The 21,707-nt window shown below is 40.2% G+C and overlaps 1 protein-coding gene across 3 annotated transcripts in view; it reads left to right on the forward strand.

The window, feature by feature from the left end:
- UBE3D (ubiquitin protein ligase E3D) overlaps positions 1 to 21,707 on the forward strand; it is a 66,948-nt gene that overhangs the window by 25,152 nt on the left and 20,089 nt on the right. For 2 of the 3 annotated variants that reach the window (XM_060752967.2, XM_067467667.1), the window contains 2 exons: positions 144 to 313; positions 16,032 to 16,170. In XM_060752967.2, coding sequence (XP_060608950.2) covers positions 144 to 313; positions 16,032 to 16,170 — 309 coding nt within the window. The remainder of the gene's footprint in view (positions 1 to 143; positions 314 to 16,031; positions 16,171 to 21,707) is intronic. The other variant, XM_067467661.1, reaches the window with a different exon arrangement.

Below are 21,707 nucleotides of genomic sequence, written 5' to 3' on the forward strand. Positions count from 1 at the left end.
TGTCTTCAATGCCATATGCGTATGCTTCTAGCTATGCAATCAAGAAAACAAATCAGTAAGTAAAATAAGAATATCAATAGATTTCATGTGGACTGGGATCCATTTTTATGATGCAACTTGTAGGTCTGTCTTATTATCAACAGATCTGGCTACTAAATTCTGACACGTTGCTGGTGGAGTCTTTGGGAAACTTAACATCCACTGAGGCTTTTTCATTGCTTGAACATGACCTATCATCTGCTTCAAGGCCTTCAGAGATTCAGAAAGCTATTAAAGTTCTTTATCATCCCTGTGTAAAAAGCAGAAATAATGAGTAAGTATGAACTGTACTCAGGCTTTTTAAAGAGCACTTTAGTGATTTCTGGAGGGTTTTGTGCCAATTTTTCATGTTGGGAAATGTGGGTTTTTTTCAGTTTAGTTTGTATTTACCATAAATGTATCCATGTATAAGTTAACCTACAAAGCCCTACATGGTTCTGGTCCAACCTGTCTTCGTGACCACATCTTCTCCTATGAACTGGTGTGGGCTCCAAGATTCTCCAGGGAGGCCTTCCTGTCGGTCCCACCTCCATCATAAGCGTGGTTGGTGGAGATAGGGGAGAGGACCTTTTCTGTGGTGGCCCCCTGGCTTTGGAACGGCCTCCCCAGGACCTGAAAACATGGCTCTTTAGAAAGGTTTTTGAAAATGACTAAAACATTAGTTAGTCTAGGGGGCCAAATGCATTGATATTGACACTGGCTCTTTAATGTATGAAATTGAGCTGTGGTTGGTATGTTGAATTATCCGTTTTAATAGTAGCTATTGTTGTGTTTTCTTAATTATCCTTTTAAATTGAGGTTATGCTTTTTATTTTTGTAATATGTTGTTTTATGTTAATTGCTATTATTATTGTTTAATTTGGTGATGTAATTTTACTTGTATTTTATGTTTATTATAGCACTATTATGAACTGTTTTGTAAGCTGCCCTTAGTCATTTTGGGAGATGGTGGCGAGATACAAATCAAGTGATTACTATTACTATTATTATTAAGAGCTAAAGAGAAGGAGGAGATCTATTTATTTGCGGGGTTGCAATTGGAGGGTATAAAATGAATGATACATCTATATTTTTGTATACATGTTTACATCTATATTTTTAGTTTTGAATGTGTTTTTATGGATTGTAACTGAATTTTTGAATACCAATGATACTTAATTCTGTTTTAATGCTTGTTCGTTTGTAGATTTTAAATTGTATTGAAATGCTGTTAATGTAAACCACTTTGAAAGGCAGCTCCCCCCCCCCCCCCCCCGCCATATTCACTTTCTTTTATGGTCCAAGTAGTGTTCATTAGCAATGTGGAAGGCCCCAGATAATGCATCCCTGCCACTTTGGGTGCTTGAGGTTGAGTGGCATAGAGGTGGCCATTTTTAATAGAGGCTTACTTTATAAGCCTCTCTGCAGAGAGTTTATGGAGTAATCGGGGCTTGCTCCATGAGTTTTGCAAGACCCTTTAGATTGGAGCTTGGCAACTGTGGTAGGTCTTAGGGCCAAATTTCTTTCCATAAGAGCTGTATGGGCAGTCAAAATACCCCAATATGGCAGAGAGGGGGACCAGATATGGCTGGCTGATCATGCTACACCACTTGTTGGGATGAGGTCTGTAACCTGTTGAAAAAATAATTTTTGACTCCTAGTGCCGAACAGCTGTCAGTTTAAGGTTCTGTGATTCCCACACTTACAATGGGAGTTCCTTGATAAATTTGTATTGAATTGGACTGGAACGATTTAGACGTATTAACTGGTTAGTAGCAGCCCATTTGTTTCTAGCCTGTAGCACAGCTGGTTAATCGCCAGCAGCAATAGATTTCTACTGACCGGATGGTGGCAAGTTCAAAGCACTGGTTGGATTGAGCACCCAACCGTCAACCTAAGCTCACTGTCCACTTAAGCAGTTTGAAAACAGCTGAGCTGTGAGTAGAGAAATTCAGTACCGCTTTAGGGAGGAGTTATTTTATGACACGATAAAATGCTGACGATCAAAGAACAAGGAGGGAAATTCTATTATTAAAAAGGCTCATTGTCACAGCACTCCCTTGTGGCCAAAATCGAGCATAACCATCATGCGCTGAAGTTGGAAAACGACAAAATACTTCTATCTCTCTGTCGTCTTGTATGTCTAAAAACGGCATTGAATGTTTGCCGTGTATGTGTGCATTGTGATGCACCCTGAATCCCCTTCAGGGTGAGAAGGGCGGAATATAAATACTGTAAATAAATAAGTAAATAGCCAGACCCCATCTCTTGCAAGACAAAAAGTTGACCTCAAATATTTATACCATATAAGTATGTAGAAATGAAGATCCCTGCCAGATGGGCATTTTTGCCCTTGAATGATGAAGTAAATGGGGGTCTAACTCTTCATGTTGTCTCTTTCGCTATGCAAGGTTTTGTACACAATGAAGTTGCTCTCAGAAACTCATTTGCAATACTGCATTCGGCTAAACGTAATGATCAATGCTTTATTTATTCCTCATTTTTACAGAGGAGAGGACTTACTAACAAGAGAGTGCAAGTGTTTGGGTTTTTTAGTTCATTTGTTTTTCTTGGTGTTTGTAAATCTCCCAGCAATTAGTAAGCATTTTTGTAATGTGTAAAGATATTATGAAGGATTTCAGATATCAAGTTCTTAATCCACTGAAAGGCTTTACTGATCTCCCGAAACATTATGTATTCAAAGACAAAATTAGATGCTCTAATGAGAGTTCTGATACTCTTTATTCTCTTTGCTTCTGCAGTACAGAAACAGTACAAGTCACTTTTGTCCAAATCCTCTTTATATTGTTAGAAATGCTCTTGCACTGCTAGAAAAAACTGAAAGACAGAACATAATTTGGGTATCAGGAGGATAATAAATCCCATAGTAATGTCACTGCTGGGTGTCAAAATCATTTACATTTTCATTGCAAATGAACAAGGACAGACTTAGGATACAACACTTGCATTCTCACGGAGTATAATGTTGCCATATGCACAAGGACAATTAAAAGTTAAGTTGGCTGCCTGCCATTTCATACACAGTTTTACAACAGTTGAGTGCACAAGTTACTGTCCATGGGAATTATATGACCCTCCAGAAGTTCAACAGTGAGAAATGCAAGATACTCCACTTAGGCAGAAAAAATGAAATGCAAAGATACAGAATGCAAATGTGCGTAGATCAATAGGTACCGCTTCTGGGGAAAGGTAACAGCGTTCCATGCAGTCATGCCACATGACCTAGGAGGTGTCTATGGACACCGCCAGCTCTTCGGCTTAGAAATGGAGATGAGCACCACCCCCCAGAGTCGGACATGACTAGACTTAATATCAAGGGGAAACCTTTGCTATTCTAATATACAATAGACTGTAAACAAAATATTATATTCTGCCACAAATGTGAATTATATACTAAGAGAGTGCTACATAACCACAAAAACTGCTAAAGTATCATGGAAAAATTGTGACAATAACAATTATGAATAAAAACCTTAAAAAACAGTAATCCCTTTAAAAGGGAAGAAATGTATTCTAGGTTTACAATGTGTTTAGCCTTCTCTGTCAAAGAGTGCCAGAGGCTCACCAAATTAGAACTTCCATGATTTCACAGCATTGAGCCATAGCCATTAAAGTGGTGTCAAATTGCATTAATTCCACAATCTAGATGCACCCTGGGTGTTCTTCGGGGTAGTTCCAGGTACAACACGTTACAGTAATCTAGAATAATATAGGGCCAAAGCTATTGTTCTACATTCAGGGAAGTTGTTTGCATATGTAAGAAAATGTTCAGATATGTATTCCCCTTGCTGGCAAACTGAATTAGCTCAGTCTCTGAAAGTTAAGCTGATGGAGTATAAACTGGCCTGTTTGGATCTTGTTACTCATAGCCATTGGACAAATATTCAGGAGAGTAGAAGTTTAGATTTGGGTCCTTCAAACCATAAAACGATTTGCATCAGAGATAAATAAACAATAATCAGGTTGCAGATTTCATTAGGGAAACAGTTGAGCTCCCGGATAGTTGGACATTGCTTTTATAATTTTGCTTACTTAAAAATGAGATTATTATGTCTGAAACTAATCTGTTATTAGGCACAGTCTACAATGATTTATCATAATTGGCTGCTTTCTATCCATTTTAAAGAGCTAGGTATATGAATTTCGGCAATCTCTTCCCTAAGGCTGGATTAGTCAGAGAGAGCTCAAACTGCTAGGTTGACATATTTTTTTTCCTCTCCAGACTCATATGCAAGAGTGAAATTTTTATGAGGCAACTTTAACGAGGCCCACTGGGATTTGGGATTATTTATCTTAAGCTCTTATTAAAAGACAAAAAAAAGTTTTTTTCTTTCTGTTTAGTCAGGTAAAGCTCCTTCTTCAAAGGCTGTCCTGTTGCTTTAGGAGTTAATAAGATTTGGCAGAGACTATCAGGAATCAAGGGGGAGAGGTGTTTTTTCCTCCCTTTGGTGGTAAATGTATTTTAGCAAGATAAGTGTTGACTTTGACAATATATCGCAGAATTCTAGGGCCATTTCTGTAGATTAGAAAAGCTTGTGGAAGAGCAAACTCCATCCTTTACCTTGAAATGGTGGTTTCTGATAAGTGAAAAGTGATGTGTTAAGGGAAGAACAACCCCCATTATGGTGACATAACGTTGGATAGTGAATGGCTTGCTACCATTGAAGAAAGTAAAGTTGGGAGTATGAAAAGATTGTTTTACTGTGTTGCCAAAGAAGAAGAAACTAATGAATACATCAGTCTTAAAAAAAAACCTCTCTCTTTTACTCCTCCTTGTTACTTAAAGGAAAGCAGTGCCACACAGAAAGAGTAGGATATTCTATTCCAATGCACTTGTAGAAAGTTACTGTGCACCCACATCTTGAGCTCTGCATTCAGTTCTGTATGTTAGCTCAGATTCACCATAGCTTAAAATGAGCCTGAGCTAACAAAGTGTATCCTGTGATCTGCAGTCAAACCATCGAATCATACAATTAAAAGAGACCCCAAGGACCATTGACTCCAAACCCATTCGGCCATGCAGGAATACACAATCATTCTCGACAAATGGCCAACCAATTTCATTTTAAAAACCTCTAGAGAAGGAAACTCAATCGCCCTTTCAAAGTAGCATTTTCATTGTCAAACAGTTCTCCCTAATGTTTAGGTGAAATCTTTTTTCCTGTATTGCCCCCATCTTCTCCTCGCAGAGGCCCTATTGCATCCATGTTCTTTCTTTTCCTACTTAAGCAAAGAAGCCCCTTTTATTGTTTTTAATGTCCCTGGCATGCCTGAGCTCATTTTGTGCTTTAGCCTTGCGAAGCTTTTCCCTACAGGAGTTGGTTATTCATTTGAATTTTTCTTTGGTGATTTCTCCCCTTTTCCACTTCTTGTGCATGTCTCTTTTGAGTTTTTAGCCCAGTTAGAAGTTCTTTGGACATCCACTCTGGCTTCTTTGCACTTGTCTGATTTTTTTCTCTTCGTTGGCACTGTTTGCAATTGCGCCTTGAGTATTTCACTCTTGAAAAACTTCCATAAATCCTTAACTCCCTTGTCTTTTAGTATTGGCATCCATGGAATGCTACTCAATATTTCCTTCACTTTTTGGAAGTCTGCAAGTCGAGTGTTGCACACCAAGGCTGGGGATGCACCTTTGAACCCAGAACCACACCAAAGTTCTTATAAGCAAACAGTTTATTGAAGACTAAAAATAGCTTCAGCAAAAGAATAAAGGAAGTTCAAAAGTATAATAGAATATTGTCCATCAAAACAGTCAGTTAAGCAAAGTAAGCAATAAAACAAGCATCAAACTCAGGAAGCAGAAATGTCCCAAAATTCAAGACAAAATCCACAGAAACTATAGTCTGTGAGTCCAGAATAGTCCAAGAATTCAAAGTCCCACAATGATTCAGGAACAAACCTGAGCAATTAAATCCAAGGGCATGAACATAGATCCAAGGCAGGAAACAAATAGGAATCTCAGCATGAACATGAAGCCATGAATACAAGACAAGGATGCTCTTCAATTCCAATCGTTGGTCTCACTGAAAGTTACAATTTCAAAGGCCCCATATTTATTCAAAAAGCTGTGGCAAAACATTCTGTTTCCCTTGGGAAAGCTCTCCCTGAGCCCTTTTTTCTCTTAATCTTTTAGATTGTCTTCTACCCCACCTTCCAGGTGGTGATCTTGATTGATTTGACTCCTTCTATCAAAGATTATATGGTCCTCCCTTGGTTTGCCAATTACTGCATTCTTTTCACATTCTGACCGTGACTGCCCAGAGTCTCTCTCAACCTCTTTTTCTGCCTGTAAAAACGCAAACGCATCTATAGCAGGCTGGATAACTATCCAAGAATCCTTAGCTTCATTCTGGCTAACAACACTCTCCTGACCAAAATCCCCATTTCTAAACCCCTATGAGTCTGCAGGAACGTGGTCATTTAACTCAGGCATTGAAACTTCTGCTGCCTCAGGCATAGAAACATTTGCAGAACCTTGGTCATTTAACTCAGGAACCTGAGGCAAAGAAACCATTGCAGGCTGAACCCCAACATCCAGAATGCGGGTTCGATGTCTTCATTTCATCCTTCCTTTGTATCGCAAACTGCAGGAGCACACAGTCATTTGCCCCTAAGGATTTGACCTCTTCGACTGCATTGATCAGGTCCTGCACATTTTTTAGGATGAGATTGTTGCCTCTTCTACATTCTGGATCATAAAATTGTCTGCAAGGCAAGCAAGGAATTTATTGGACTTTGTGCTCTTGGCAGAGTTTGTTTTCCAGCAAATATCAAGATAGTTGAAATCTCCCATGACTACTGTATCTCTTCTTTGTGTCTGTTTGGTCAACTGTTGGCAGAAGCCTTCATTGATTTCTTCATCCTGGCTCAGAGGTCTGTAGTAGATGCCCACAACACGATCCTTTTGAGTCCTGGTTCCCTTAATTTTTATTCAGATGCTTTCAAGCTGGTTTCCTGGATCAAAATCTTGTATCTCTTCAATGGAGTTACTGCTTTTGACATATAAGGCTACTCCCTCTCCTTTGTTCTGTTTCTGTGAAAGAAGTTGTGTAATAAGAGTTGTGTTTGCATTTTTACTTAGAGATCAGATAATGGAATGAACACACCACTAGGAATTCCCTGTTGCTGGGTTTGGATGACAAGCTGTGTTATCCAATAAATCAGCAAATTCAGATATGAAGCTTAGTCTCTACGGAAGGTACACTCTTAGGTGTAAATCCATAAAGAAGTGAAGGGTTAGTACATTAACTAGTGTACAGAGTAAACCAGTGTTGTTTTGAAAGGCCAGATGCCAACATAGCCACCATAGCTAAAGATAATAATCACCAGAATCCATCTTTTTAAAGAATCTGCCCTGATTTGGCTTGATTTGTGTTGTTAAGAGCCCGTTGTTAGGATTACTTGTTTCCATATACTGCAGTGTTGAAAATGCCACTCTTAGAGCACACCAGATGTGTGTGAAAAAGAAACTTGGAAAAGGAAAGCCCATATCACAGGCTTTCCATAGTTTAATTTTTTTTATCGTGTCAGAAGCTTGAGAAACTGCAAGTCTCTTCTGGTGTGAAAGAATTGGCCGTCTGTAGAGACATTGCCCAGGGGATGCCCGGATGTATTACCATCCTGTGAGAGGCTTCTCTCATGTCCCCACATGAGAAGCTGGAGCAGACAGATGGGAGCTCACCTTGTCTTGCAGATTTGAATTGCCAATCTTTAGGTCAGCAGTCCAGCCAGCACAAGGGTTTAACCCATTGCACCACCGTGGCTCCTCATAGTTTAATGAAGTGTCTCTATTTTACTCTGTAATTATTTCTATACACACATTCTGAATAAAATTTCTTCAGAACCTCTTGATTTAAATCTCTGTCTTGGGAAATACATGTTTTTAGGTCACAAGTTAAGAAGTATGTCTGTGACGCCGCTAACAGGTACCATGACTTCCCACCTTTCTCCCCCTTTTCTTTTTCTTTCTTTTTTTGGGGGGAGGGGGCGAGGGCAGGGAGGGAAACCCTTGACTGCTTCAGATTTCCTGAACTGCGCTTTTAATGCCAAAATATGGGCAAATTCCCTCCCCTGAAAGCCAAATAGTTTAAAGAGTTTTTGTAACACATGTAAAATTTATCTCAAACTTTGCTAATATAAAAACTATTCCTCATCCTCCCACTATATACCGGTACCTCAAGAAGGAGCCAATTTGCTATGCTTCACCTGGCATATGTGAAGAAACATTGGATTGTTTTTAAAGCATAAAATGCAACAGTCGCATATTTGTCTGGCTCTATTTTGCTCCTGGTTTGCATTATAATTATGAAATCTGCATGATTTCTCCTCGAATCCCATTTTAAGATTGTTACGAGATATAGGAAGTTAGAATTAGAGGCCTTGGCTCTCATATCTGGCTTCTTCAACCTGCCCTACTCAGTGTCAATTTGTTCAATCCATATCCACCTTGAAGAATACTTCTGGGGAACTCAAGTGATTGCACACTATTTTGTGTGCAAAAGCCTTAATGGAAAAAACCTCAATATTTATTTGGCATTTTTTCCTAATAGACCTATTTGGCTACCTGCAATGTTTGTTTCTCAACGTGGTTTGAGTTCATTTGAGAGAGCAACAGCCCCCGGTGGTTCAATGGGTTAAACCCTTGTGCCGGCAGGACTGCTAACCAAAAGGTCGGGGTTCGAATTTGGGGAGCAGGGTGAGCTCCTTTCTGTCAGCTCCAGCTTCCCATGTGGGGGACATGAGAGAAGCCTCCCACAGGATGGTCAAACATCTGGGCGTCCCCTGGGCAATGTCCTTGCAGATGGCCAATTTTCTCACACTAGAAGCGACTTGCAGTTTCTCAAGTTGCTACAGGCACACACACTTTTTTTGTGAGAGAGAGAGAGGGCATTCAACAATAAATAACGGTTGAGATCTTGAGATGGAAAACAGATGGAGAGGAGAAAATCCACAATACTGCTCTATTGTTGAAAATCCCCTTGGGCTACAAACATCTCCAAAAGAGATGAATTTCATGAAATCAGAATTAACCTATTTTCGACTGAGGCTCAGGTGTCCATGGTGTTGTTTTATATTCTTCTGCAAACCCACTGCATTGCAAAGGAAGCCTATTTTGTTGCTAGAGCATGTACTTGGCATCCCAGCCTCCCTTTCTATCATGTCTGGGTAGGATTTGAAAAACTCCGGACTAAAATTCCAGAGAGGTCAACGAATGCTCTGGTTCAATTTGAAGCATCTTCTCACGTACCTCCATTGCAACGAGGCCCTATTCACGAGTGTTTTCACACTACTCTCAAAGCCTGCATAATGCGCTTCTGTGGAAAGAAATTATATTCTTCATCAAACATTACTCTGTAGGGATGGGAAGGCTGGCCGCCAAAGTCTGAGAAATACAAGAGCCGTGGCAGTGTTTAGTCAAATCCTCTGGTGTATAAACCTGGGTAGATCAATCTGTTTCTTTTCTTTTCAAAGGCCACATTCCCCTTGGATTAGCCTATTAGGGGCTACGTGCCAGCAGTAGGTGAGGAGCCCCCAGTGGTGCAATGGGTTAAACCCTTGTGGCGGTAGGACTGAAGACAGGTTGCAGGTTCAAATCCAGGGAGATTGCGGATGAGCTCCCTCTGTCAGCTCCAGTTCCCCATGCAGGAACATGAGAGTTGACTCCCACAAGGATGGTAAAACATCAAAACATCCAGGCATCCCCTGGGCAATGTCCTTGCAGACGGCCAATTCTCTCACACCAGAAGCAACTTGCAGTTTCTCGTCACTCCTGACACAGAAAAAAAGTAGATGAGGGTCAAAACCAAAAAAAATAGGCAAGAGTGCCTCTCTTCTCTCTTCTTTTGATCCCTCCTACTCTTTCCTCTCTCTCCCTCCCTCCCTCTCTCTCTCTCTCTCTCACACACACACACCTATTTCTCTTTCTGTCACCTCTTATACAGTGGCAGTGCATATTCCAAGACAAGAAACATAGGATTCAAAAGAAGTCAAGTTTTTGTGTGTGTGTGTTTTTGTTTTTTTTTGTTTTTTGGCATCTGAGGCAGTAGATCCCATCAGCACTGTTTCCCATTCCAAGTAGTAAAACCGCAAGAAGGGGGAACTAAATAACTTAACAATTTGCTGCCCTTTCATAACAGTCAGAACCTGCTGCCTGAGGCAACCAGCTGTTGGGAAAGAAGGCAAAAGATAGTTTTTGTAGATGCCTGAGCCCATCGCTTGCACAGGGCTTTTGAAATTAAGTCAAAGGCCACCAGGGACTTATATTATAAATGCCCATAACTGTTAAGCTTCTGACTGAAATATAGACAGCTTGATAAAGACTTGAGGGGAAGTTCTTCCAAAAGCGTTTTCTCCTTTACCAGAGACTCCCAACAGACTGAATCATGGAAAGGGCTTCAGTGCCTTTTATGGCTGTGCAGAAAAGAAAATTTTAGGTGTTGCTTGTCATGCTGCCAGGTAACAAGCAATTCCTGGAGAAACTTTTCTGCACAGCCATTAAAGGTACAGGGCATCTCTCTCCAATTTTATTCTAGAAACTGTACTCCCCAGGATCCAATTGTAGAGTTATATCAGTGGAAAGCAGCACCAACTCTTCCAGATTGACTTCTCCCTCCATGGCAATCCCTTGCTTTGGGAACTTATTTCTCTCCCCCTCTTCATTCAAGCTCAGGGATAGCTTATGTGTATTCACAGAGCCCCCATGATAGCTTCATGGCTTGAGGTGACTACCCATGCAGTGTCTGTTGGGAAGATTTCAGAAGCAGGACTGGCCTGTGGGATTAACATAACTCAAAAACCACTGGATGAATTGACACAAAATTTAGACACAATACGCCTGTCAGGCCAACGAGTAACCATCACTCATAAAAACACCCGAAAAACACAGCAGAAGAGACTTTAAAAGCAAAAAAACCCCCACATTATAACACATGCGCAAAACCACATATATAAACATATACACATATATATACAAATAAAACACTCATACACAGACTGGGCCACAGTAATGCATGGCAAGGGATGGCTAATTATATATATTGTTGTTGTTCATTCGTTCAGTCGTCTCCGACTCTTCGTGACCTCATGGACCAGCCCACGCCAGAGCTCCCTGTCTGCCGTCACCATCCCCAGCTCCTTCAAGGTCAGTCCAGTCACTTCAAGGATGCCATCCATCCATCTTGCCCTTGGTCAGCCCCTCTTCCTTTTGCCTTCCACTTTCCCCAGCATAATTGTCTTCTCTAGGCTTTGCTGTCTCCTCATGATGTGGCCAAAGTACTTCAACTTTGTCTCTAGTATCCTTCCCTCCAGTGAGCAGTCGGGCTTTATTTCCTGGAGGATGGACTAGTTGGATCTTCTCGCAGTCCAAGGCACTCTCAGAACTTTCCTCCAACACCACAGCTCAAAAGCATCGATCTTCCTTCGCTCAGCCTTTCCTAAGGTCCAGCTCTCACATCTGTAGGTTATTACATGGAATACCATGGCTTTGACTAGGCGGATCTTTGTTGCCAGTGTGATGTCTCTACTCTTTACTATTTTATCGAGATTATAATAAAGAGTAGAGACATCTCAAGTCTATTTTCCCCAAACTCCACCAGTGTTCACATTTAGGCATATTGAGTATTCGTACCAAGTTTGGTCCAGATCTTTCAATTTGAGTCCACAATGCTCTCCAAATGTAGGTCAACTACAACTCCAAAACTCACCAAACCCTTCCAGTATTTTCTGTTGGTCACGGGAGTTTTGTTTGCCAAGTTTGGTTCAATTCCATTGTTAGTGGAGTTCAGAATGCTATAAATCCCAGCAACTACAACTCCCAAATGACAAAACCAATTCCCCCAACCCCACTAGTATTCAAATTTGGGTGTATCGGGTATTTGTACAAAATTTGATCTAGTGAATGAAATACATCCTGCATATCAGATATCTACATGATGATTCATAAGAGTAGCAAAATTACAGTTATGAAGTAGCAATGAAAATAATTTTATGGTTGGGGTCACCACAACATGAGAACCTGTATTAAGGGGTCGTGACATTAGGAAGGTTGAGAAATACTGCTCTACCCCATTGCAAGTATAAGAGAGCAGAGCATTAAACAATTTGCTTTTGCTCACTCCTCCACTCTATTTTATCAGCAATGCTAGAGAGTTTCCATCAGGGGACCCTTCTGAAGAGATTAAAATATTAAAGTTTTGTCTAACATCATTCTTCTAGTGCTTCAAGAACTTCTCAATCACATGCATTTCCTCAGTGGTCCTCGCATAAAGTAGGCTTGTATATTTATTTCCATATTGGAAGCAGAGTCGGTGAACTCATGGCTTGCCTGAGGCTGCACAATACATCAATGGCCTCGGTATGATTTGAACTAGATCCATCCTCTCCATAGCTAATGTTCTTGTTAGCCTCTGATCCACTCCAGCCATCAAATTGCCATTTTATGTCCATTTTATCATCTTCTCCTGTGCCTTATTATGTATTAGAAAACAACAACAACAACACTTTATTTATATCCCATCCCATCTCCCCGTGGGGACTCAGAGTGGAGAAGAGAAGGGGGAAAGAAAGGATATCTTATAGAATGGCCATAAACAAGGGTCATAACCTTGAACAGGGCGAATAGGTAAGCAGTGTCATACTTCTAGCTACCCTGTAAGTGCTCGGGTAGAGTACAGGATCAAAAATGCCTCCAGTTTGGCATTTTTTTTGAGTAGCTGGTCACAGTCATCTGTATTTCTCATTCTTTGTTGTGTTACTGACCACGCAATATCTTTTCTGTCTTCCATTAAGATATGAATTTTCAGGAAGCTGCTGTTGAAATGCAATAGCTTTTGTTCAGCAAGCAAAGCAATTAAAAATGAAAGAAACCCCATTTTAAAGCATTTGCAAGCCGTTTCCCTCCCCAGCTATTTGGGTCTCTTTTAATGAGATGCTCTCTGACTCACTGCTGAGATTGCTGTAGATTACATTGTGCTCTGGACCTGAATAAGTAACTTTTGCATTGAGTAGGCATTAATGAGTGACTAGAGCCAAGCTTCTCTCTGTGCTCAGCGGGAGCAGCACCTCTGTGCCTTCCTCCCTTAGAGAAAAGAGATGTGAGAGCTTCAAGAAATATGGTCTTTGCAACAAAGCTCCTTTCTTCTTCTTTCTTCTCTTCTCTGCAAGGAGACAGAGAACCACTGAGAAGACAAATTCCAGAAGGAAAGTTGTATCTTGCGGCTGCTCCCCCCAACTGATATCCTCTAGTACCTTAGAGATTAAGTTATGTGGAAAAGAAATGTGAAATAGTTCATCTTAGTGTTGGCCATGTGTTGCCCTATTTTGGAAGCTATAGCCATACTGAAACATTGTTCATTCCTTATATTTCTGTAAATTTGATCTTGCATTGTTTTTGGTAGCTTGCTTTTGATCAAACAGCCTTTCTTGATCCCGATGCAGTCTTTTTCAGTATCCATATATCAGGAAAGTAAAGTTATCAACAGTCCTGCTCAGATCTCTGAGACTCAGGGCCATGGTTTCTTATCTGGGTCTATCCATTTGTAATCCAGGTCTCATCTACACTGTCATATAATGCAGTTTCACAATGCAGTTTAACTGAATTGCACTGCATTACATGACAGCATAAACCCATTTTGGAGGTGATTTATTGGAAAAGATGAGAATGGTTGGTAAGGAAGAAGGAAGTGGGAAAAGAGAATGGCCGTGGCCCCATCTACACGGCCCTGTAATTCAGTTTCATAATGCAGTTTAACTGAATTGCACTGCATTATATGTCAGTGTAGAATCATACAATGCAGTTAAACTACATTATGAAACTGAATTATAGGGCAGTGTACATGGGGCCACAGTCATTCTCTTTTCCTTCTTCCTTACAAACCACTCTCATATTTTCCAATAAATCACCTCCAAAATGGAGCCCCCGGATGGTGCAGTGGGTTAAACCCCTGTGCCGGCTGGACTGAAGACCGACAGGTCACAGGTTCGAATCCGGGAAGAGCCGGATGAACTCCCTTTATCAACTCCAGCTCCTCATGCAGGGACATGAGAGAAGCCTTCCACAAGGGTGATAAAAACATTAAATCATCCGGGCGTCCCCTGGGCAACGTCCTTGCAGACAGCCAATTCTCTCACACCAGAAGCGACTTGCAGTTTCTCAAGTTGCTCCTGACATGACAAAAAAAAACAACAACTCCAAAATAGGATGGACATCTCAGCTTCTAGGAAGAGTTTAGGCTTGATTTGCTCTAGGACCCATTTATTTATCTCTTTGGCACTTCATGGTATCTGCGGACTACAGGGCCACATTTCAAACGAGTTGATTCTCTATTCGGTTTCTTTGCTGCACAGCTTTCACAACCATACATAGAATATGATTGCAACACTTATAAAAGTGCTAAGTCTTAAGACACACATTCTAAAATAGCTTTGTTAGTGATATTGTTTCCCCATCCCCTTAATGTTTTAGAATATCATGCATGAAGTTATCCCTTGTTATCTAGTTAAGATTTAGAGGTGGGTAGCTTTATGATATCGCAGGGCTGAACTTTCTATCAGTGTTCGTCATCATAGCCAATAAAGAGAGTAAAAGTTGGTGGGAGTTGTAAACCAACAGTATTTGGAGAGCCACAAGCTTCTGGGGTTTAAATTAACATATGGCTGGCTTGATTAGTTTATTTCTTTTCTTTTTTTTATTTACAGCATTTATATTCCCCCCTTCTTACCCCGAAGGGGACTCAGGGCGGATCACAGAACACATACACTGCAAACATGCAATGCCGTTAAACAAACAGAACAGACAACTGGGGTGTGTGTGTGTGCTGTATCTCCATTCCATATGACAGTGGTTCTCAACCTGTGACTCCCCAGATGTTTTGGCCTTCAACTCCTAGCTGGTAAACTGGCTGGGATTTTTGGGAGTAGTAGGCCAAAACACTGGAGACCCACAGGTTGAGAACCAATGCTCTATGACAGGTATCCTCAAACTGCGGCCCTCCAGCTGTTTGTGCCTTCAACTCCAAGAATTCCTGACAATTGAACAAGCTCATTAGGGCTTCTGGGAGTTGGAGGCCCAAACAGCTGGAGGGCCGCAGTTTGAGGATGCCTGCTCTATGACAAAGAACCCTTGATCACAGACTTCCTCTTTCCTTTGATCGCTGGAATTTTCTGGTATTTCCTATTTATTGTGCCATAAAATACCTCCCCACTTAAGTGGTGCCTAATTTCTCTACTCACAGCTGTTTTTGAATTGCTTAGGTGGACAGTGAGCTGGGCTTAAGGCCAGGTGTTCACCCCAACCCGGGCTTTGAACAGCCAACCTTTTGATTGGTGTGATCTATTGTTGCTGGCAATTAACCAGCTGTGCTAAAGCCCGCCTCAATACGTTTTTATGCAGATTTAAAAAAAATAGTGCATAATAACATTTACCAAAAACAGTTAATTAAAAATCAGAGTTTTCTTTTGTGAGAATTGAAGTCCAAAAGTGTCTTTAATTCATGTGAATAGTCAGGATTATAATGCTTGGGTAAATGGAGAGGTCAATGGGTGATGGCAGAGACTCTCAACCATAGAAGCCTGACAAATATCTATGGGGGCATCATTCTACATGTTGAGTGCTCCAATAAAGAAGACCCTCTCCTGCCCAGCAAGCAAACAAACATTTGACTTTAGTCTTCTCTAAGCTCCATGCCTCTATCTTTTTAAATTGTCAAGTTCAGGATTTCAGTCTTGGCATCAAACTGAACAGACCAAAGACCACCATTACCATCTTACTGAACATTCAGGAGCATTTAACTGATTGTTCTAGAAGTAGAATGCTAGATTAGATCCATCCTTGGTCTAACAAGGCAGTGGTGATAAGCCTAAGATAATTTATGTGAAGCTATGCCAGATAATAGTTATGTCATTCAGACTATTTTTCCATGGATTACCCTGGTTCATTTAGTGGGAGTTTGAGTATCCTAAATATTAAGTGAACAAGACTTCTGGTTGCTTTACAGTCTTGTTGATACTTGGAGAAATGACATCGGAGTACATCCTCTAAAATTTCCTGCAAAAACCTGTTTGGACCTGCTGCTGATACTGACTCGGAGTAATGCTTCATTGCCATCTTCCCTTCGCTGGATGAATTCTTTCCAGGTAAAGAAATGATATAGTACAGCTAATGTATTGTTGAAAGCTTTCATGGCCAGAATCACTGGGTTGTTGTAGGTCTTTCGGGCTATATGACCATGTTCTAGAAGCATTCTCTCCTGACATTTCACTACATCTATGGCAAGCATCCTCAAAGGATGCCTGACATAGATGCAGGCGAAACGTCAGGAGAGAATGCTTCTAGAACATGGCTATATAGCCCGAAAAACCTACAACTGCCAAGTACAGCTAATGTTAAAAAGATAGACCTTTGGATTCTATTTGTTGTTGCAAAACTAATTATCAATAAATCACAATTTGATCCTGGATTCATATTGTTACTACTAAATGAGAAAATGAAAGATTTGAACTATAATTTGTTTCACTACATGTTTTTGGCAGCGAGGTTACCCTATGCCTAGAAATTGGAAAGTACTGATCTACTAAAAAAGAATGAATGCATTCTGGAGATTTTTGAAATAGTGGAAATAGGCAAATAATTATCTGCATAGATCAAATAGAAATTGTTGGAAAACTTTTGAAACGTCTGGAAATCTTTTAAATCTTTTATTAAGAAGAAACAAGACAAGATGACACTTGCGGGTTTTGAAGAAGGTGATTTATTTTTTAATCATTAGGCAGAAGAACGTTAATTAAGTAGTAATGAGAAGATTATTATATTTTCTTATTAATGTCTTTGGTTTGGAGTGTGGGAAGTCAATTTTAATTGATCTTTTTATGTGGGTGCGACGGATGGGAATAGATTACTGTTTGTTTTTCAGGTTTTTCATGTTTGGTATAGTTTTCCTTTGTTAGTAGTTTGTTTGGTTCTATTTTATTTATACTGTTTCTATTATGGTGAAGTTCGACCGTTCCAGGAGAGTAGCACAGTCCTCAGTCCTCCTTGTTTTCCTTTGGGGAAAATGGGACTGCTATGGTGTACAGTGGGACAGGAAAGTTGACTGGCTTGAATTATTTGGAGGCTAATTTTAGACATAGTAAATGGGTGTTTTTTAAAAACTCTGCACAGCTGTTTTAGTTTGCTTGCATGCATATCACATCCTTTTTCTGATAGTGAGTGCTTGAAATTCCCAAGTAACTGGCAGGGTATGCTATGAACTCAAGCAGAGCTGTTGATGGTCTGTTAACTTTTAAAAAAATAATAAAATTCAAGGATACGTTGCTAGCTAACTAAAGAACATCACTTTCATGTAACTTTTGCTTCAAACGATTTCTACCATTGTTGTGTTCCAACTGCAATCTCTTCCTGCGCCAGACTTTTTTGAAACTCCTAAATCAAGCAGCCATAATAAAATCACTTCCTTATATTTCTATATGGATAAGCTTAAAGATAAGACATATACTTACTTACTTAGACGATTCCTTGTTATCTGTGTATGATGGCCTTCCAAGTGTAGTGTCTTGGCAGTGGATAGGTAGGTGACTGTGGAGCCCTATTCTTCATCCGCTTGTTCTTCCACAGTGAGAGCATTGGTTTCCAGGCTGAAGACTGTCCTGGTGAGGGTTGGCTTGATGTGCCTTCCTCTTGGTATGTTTCTCCTTTTCTCCCTCTGTTCGTGCCTCTTCGAACTTCACAGCACTACCAGTCACAGCTGACTTCCAGTTAGAGAGAAGATATATATGTGTATGCTTTGATATTTCATAGAAAAGAAGGTGATCTCATATTCTGCTGGAATACCCTACTAACATGATGCTCTCTGACAGTATTTTGTGATCATTCTGGTCCCCAAGACAATCTTTTATGGTTTAAAATTCACCATAAAACATGTATCTCAATATGGTTTTACCTAGTCCTAATAGTGCTTTCATTCAGTTTCTATCAAGGCTTTGAAAACAGTTGATTTTTATCTCCATTGCCTGGCGAGAGAGAGAGGACCACCTGCTGCTAAGATATTCCCAACTACCACCAACTTTATAAGAACTGTGTCTTTAAAAGGAAAATCCAGTATACCCTATATGCTCATGTATAAGTCTAGAAATGTTAGTCAAAAAATCAGCTCAAAAAACCATTGCCTTCTTTGAGTAGAGCGGAGAAATACAAGAGCTTAGACCATTTCAGGAGAATGTAGTGGAGCACCGACATCCTCTTCCCTCTCTGCTGTGGCGCTTCTTCTGGACTTTTTGAAGGCCTGGGTGAAAAAATGGCAATGGTCAGAGATGGCTGGTCCCTTGAGATAGCAATGCTCTTTGTGGAATAACCCTCAATGTATTAATTGATCACACCAAAATCTGTTGTTTTGGCCCCGAAAACCAGTCCTCAACTTATACATGAGGTCAATTTTATATATGAGTAGATATGGTTGTTCACTTTTTATCCATCATTTAACTTTTATAGCTGCATGGCTTGTTACAATCCATTCAGTGCTTGAAAAAGTTAGTTTTATGCACCAATACTCCCCAAATAATCACAGGCAACACTGTACTTGCCATCCTAGATTAATTATTCAAGGAGACGTAATGTGAAAAAATAACTTTTTTTCAAGCTCTGAATCTAATATATAAAGCCAGTTACCCTTTAGTTGCATTGGCTTTATATTTCTTGCCTGAAGGAGCTGGTGCTCATGTAAGTTCCTAGTCATGCTAGTTGAAAAAGTGTCAAAGAGTAAGTCTTTAGAATATTGTAGTTGATTTTTTATTCGGTGTCATGCGCCCATATAAGAATACAATCATGGTCTATTTAACTTCACAAATTCTGCCTGGTTCGGTTTTGATATTTGATAGTTGCTAAAGTAAAATATACAATTTTTCATAACAGTGTCCCCCAAAGATCTCTGATAGATGACCTAATGGGTAATCATAAGCATTCGTTATCAGATAAACCAGTAGTTCTCAACCTGTGGGTCCCCAGGTGTTTTGGCCTAAAACACCCAGAAATCCCAGCCAGTTTACCAGCTGTTATGATTTCTGGAAGTTGAAGGCCAAAACATCTGGGAACACACAGGTTGAGGACCACTGAGATAAGCTATCTAGTTTGGGATGGGTTTGATTGTCTTCCTAGATAGTGTGTGTCCCCCAAAATAATGTCAGCAGAACACAAGAGAGATTGCGTGTCACATAAAACCAAACCTTTATTAACAGTTTTATGCCATAAGCACTAAAGCTTCACTCTTTGATACTATTATTGTTTGCAGGTGATCTGAAAAACATATATGATGATGGTCACAGTAACCTATAGGTTTCAATTAAGAAACCCTAAAACTAAATTTTAATATTAGCAACCGCAGCAGTAGTAACAAAAATAATAATATCAATGTATCTATTAAATATAGATGTAACTGAAAGGAACAACTGACCACATTTTAAAGGACAAAGAATTTGAAATATTAAATAACAGTGCAGAAATATTTTAAGTATCTGAGTTAGGTCAGAACTCTCTGCCACATCTGAACCTGGGGATCTCTCACTCAAACAAGGACATGGCTGTCTTTTGTTCGTTAACGTCCAAAATCCCTCAGCTGACATAGTTAGTAGGTGCCAAGATTGGCTTGAAAATTTACTTTTTGGAAAATATTAAGCCACATCTATCTTTAAAATAAATAGTTTAGGAGAAAAGGGGGATTTTTGTGATATTTCCAACAGCCAGAACAGTAGCTGAAGTAGGTTTTAAGACTTGTTCATGATATGTATTATTTGTCAAACATCTGAGAATTTGCGAAAGGTTAGGGGGATGCATTAGCCCCCCCCCCCCCCAGGAGACTTTGGAGAGCATCAAATTTCCCCTAAAACATCCTTTAAGTAAAATGGGGCATTCTCACTAAGTTTGGGAGTTTTTCTTGTGCCTTAGAAGGTATTTTGTGGTTGATAAAAATGTTATTTGATCAATTGCAATATTCAGGTGGTCTCCCAATGTGGTGAAAATACCCCATACACTCACTAGTGATAATCTGGGGGTATTTGGAGCAAAACAAAAAGGAGGGGGTTACCCATGAGCCACACTTTGTCCATCCCAAATCTGAAGGAAAGAAGGCACTGTGCTGAAATAAATCTGTGATATGTGGGCATATTGTGCCATTGAACTATAGCTGTATTTCATCGCTGGGCAAATACTGTTGAAGACTGTAGGTGTTTTGGAAAAGATGACATGACCTTTTGGGAAGTCATTTTTGTTAAAAGATTACACTGATGTATTGTGTCACCAGCCCTGCTTGGCAGCCCATTCAGAACAAGTTCAAGTGATGATCTGGTTTCAGGAAAGCCAAGTGGCTCTGACATCTCTTCAGAGAGGAAATGTACCAAATTACCGGGTCTCAGAGCATGTTGCAAGAGGTGGTTGTGAAACTGAAAAGCAATTTGGATGTGATGAAGTGTACGAGGCCAGCAGAGAGAAGTTATTAAGCTTGTCTTGTATTTGCCAATTGAAGTACAAGAGGCGTTCTCAGGGTGTTATGGCCTTTTCTTCAAGGGCTCACCGTTGATGTCTGCAGTCAGTTCCCAACAACTTGTCTGCACGGAGTGAAATCAAAGCCTTTCATTTCATTGCAGACATAGCGATGATGGTGTCATGCTCCAATCAGGACACCCAATTTTAACCGCTTATCTACAGAAATAGCCTTGTGGCTGATGAGACCTGGGAAAAGGAATAATTGAAAATGAGCCTGCTATCAAAGTTTCAGAGTTTAGTTGATTAAGGGCTATCATTTTGGAGAAAGGGGATATTTTGCAATGTTGTTTGCGGTATGGAAGCAGAGTCTGCAAGTTGTAGTTTGCTGAGGAACCACCACTGTTTGGCAGAGGATACTAAAGAGTTGTAAAACTATAAATCTCATGAATCATAGCAGTTAAAGTGAGGTCAAATTGTGTTAATTCTAGATTGTGACTGCTTCTAGAGTATATTTAGCGTACTGTGTGTAGTTGGTTCCTTTGTGTTCCTATTGTCTAATTAACACAGCACAACAACAAAAAAGCTTGGTGTCTTATTTTTTAGGCCTGTCCCTGGGGTTAGGGTCACTAATTTGGAAAATTGTATTGAATAGACCACTAAGGAACCATTTTAGTTCGAGGCCAGGCATCAAGGATTTTTGTCATATTTGCTTATCTGTTTGTCAGTTCCAAGGTGTCTTTAAATGTTTATTGTAACAAATGGATCTTGGGGCATCTTCAAGGGATGCATCTACACTGTAGAAATAATGCAATTTGACCTGACTTCAGCTGCCATAACTCAATACTATGCCAGAGTGTTGCTCTCTCGGCAAACTGCAAATCATGATTGCATAGCCTTGAGCCACGGCAGTTGAAGTGGTATCAATTCTATAGTATAGATCAGGCATGGCAAACTTTCTAACTTGGGGACTGCATGGAGGGCCGGAATGGGGTGGGTGGGCCGGGAGGGAGGGGGTTCTTCCCAAATCCCCTCCCTGCCCTTTCCTCCCCTTCCTCTTCTCTTTTGGAGGCAGAAAGTGAAGGAATGATGGAAACGCTTGAATCCCAAAAGGGTTAGCCTTGGTCAGGATAAGATGGTAGATGGGAGAGAAAAAGTGTATCCATTAGACCCCATATTGCCTATTCTTGATATAGAATCCTAG

This window comes from Anolis sagrei, chromosome 1 (assembly GCF_037176765.1).
Source record: "Anolis sagrei isolate rAnoSag1 chromosome 1, rAnoSag1.mat, whole genome shotgun sequence".
Lineage (NCBI taxonomy): Eukaryota > Metazoa > Chordata > Lepidosauria > Squamata > Dactyloidae > Anolis > Anolis sagrei.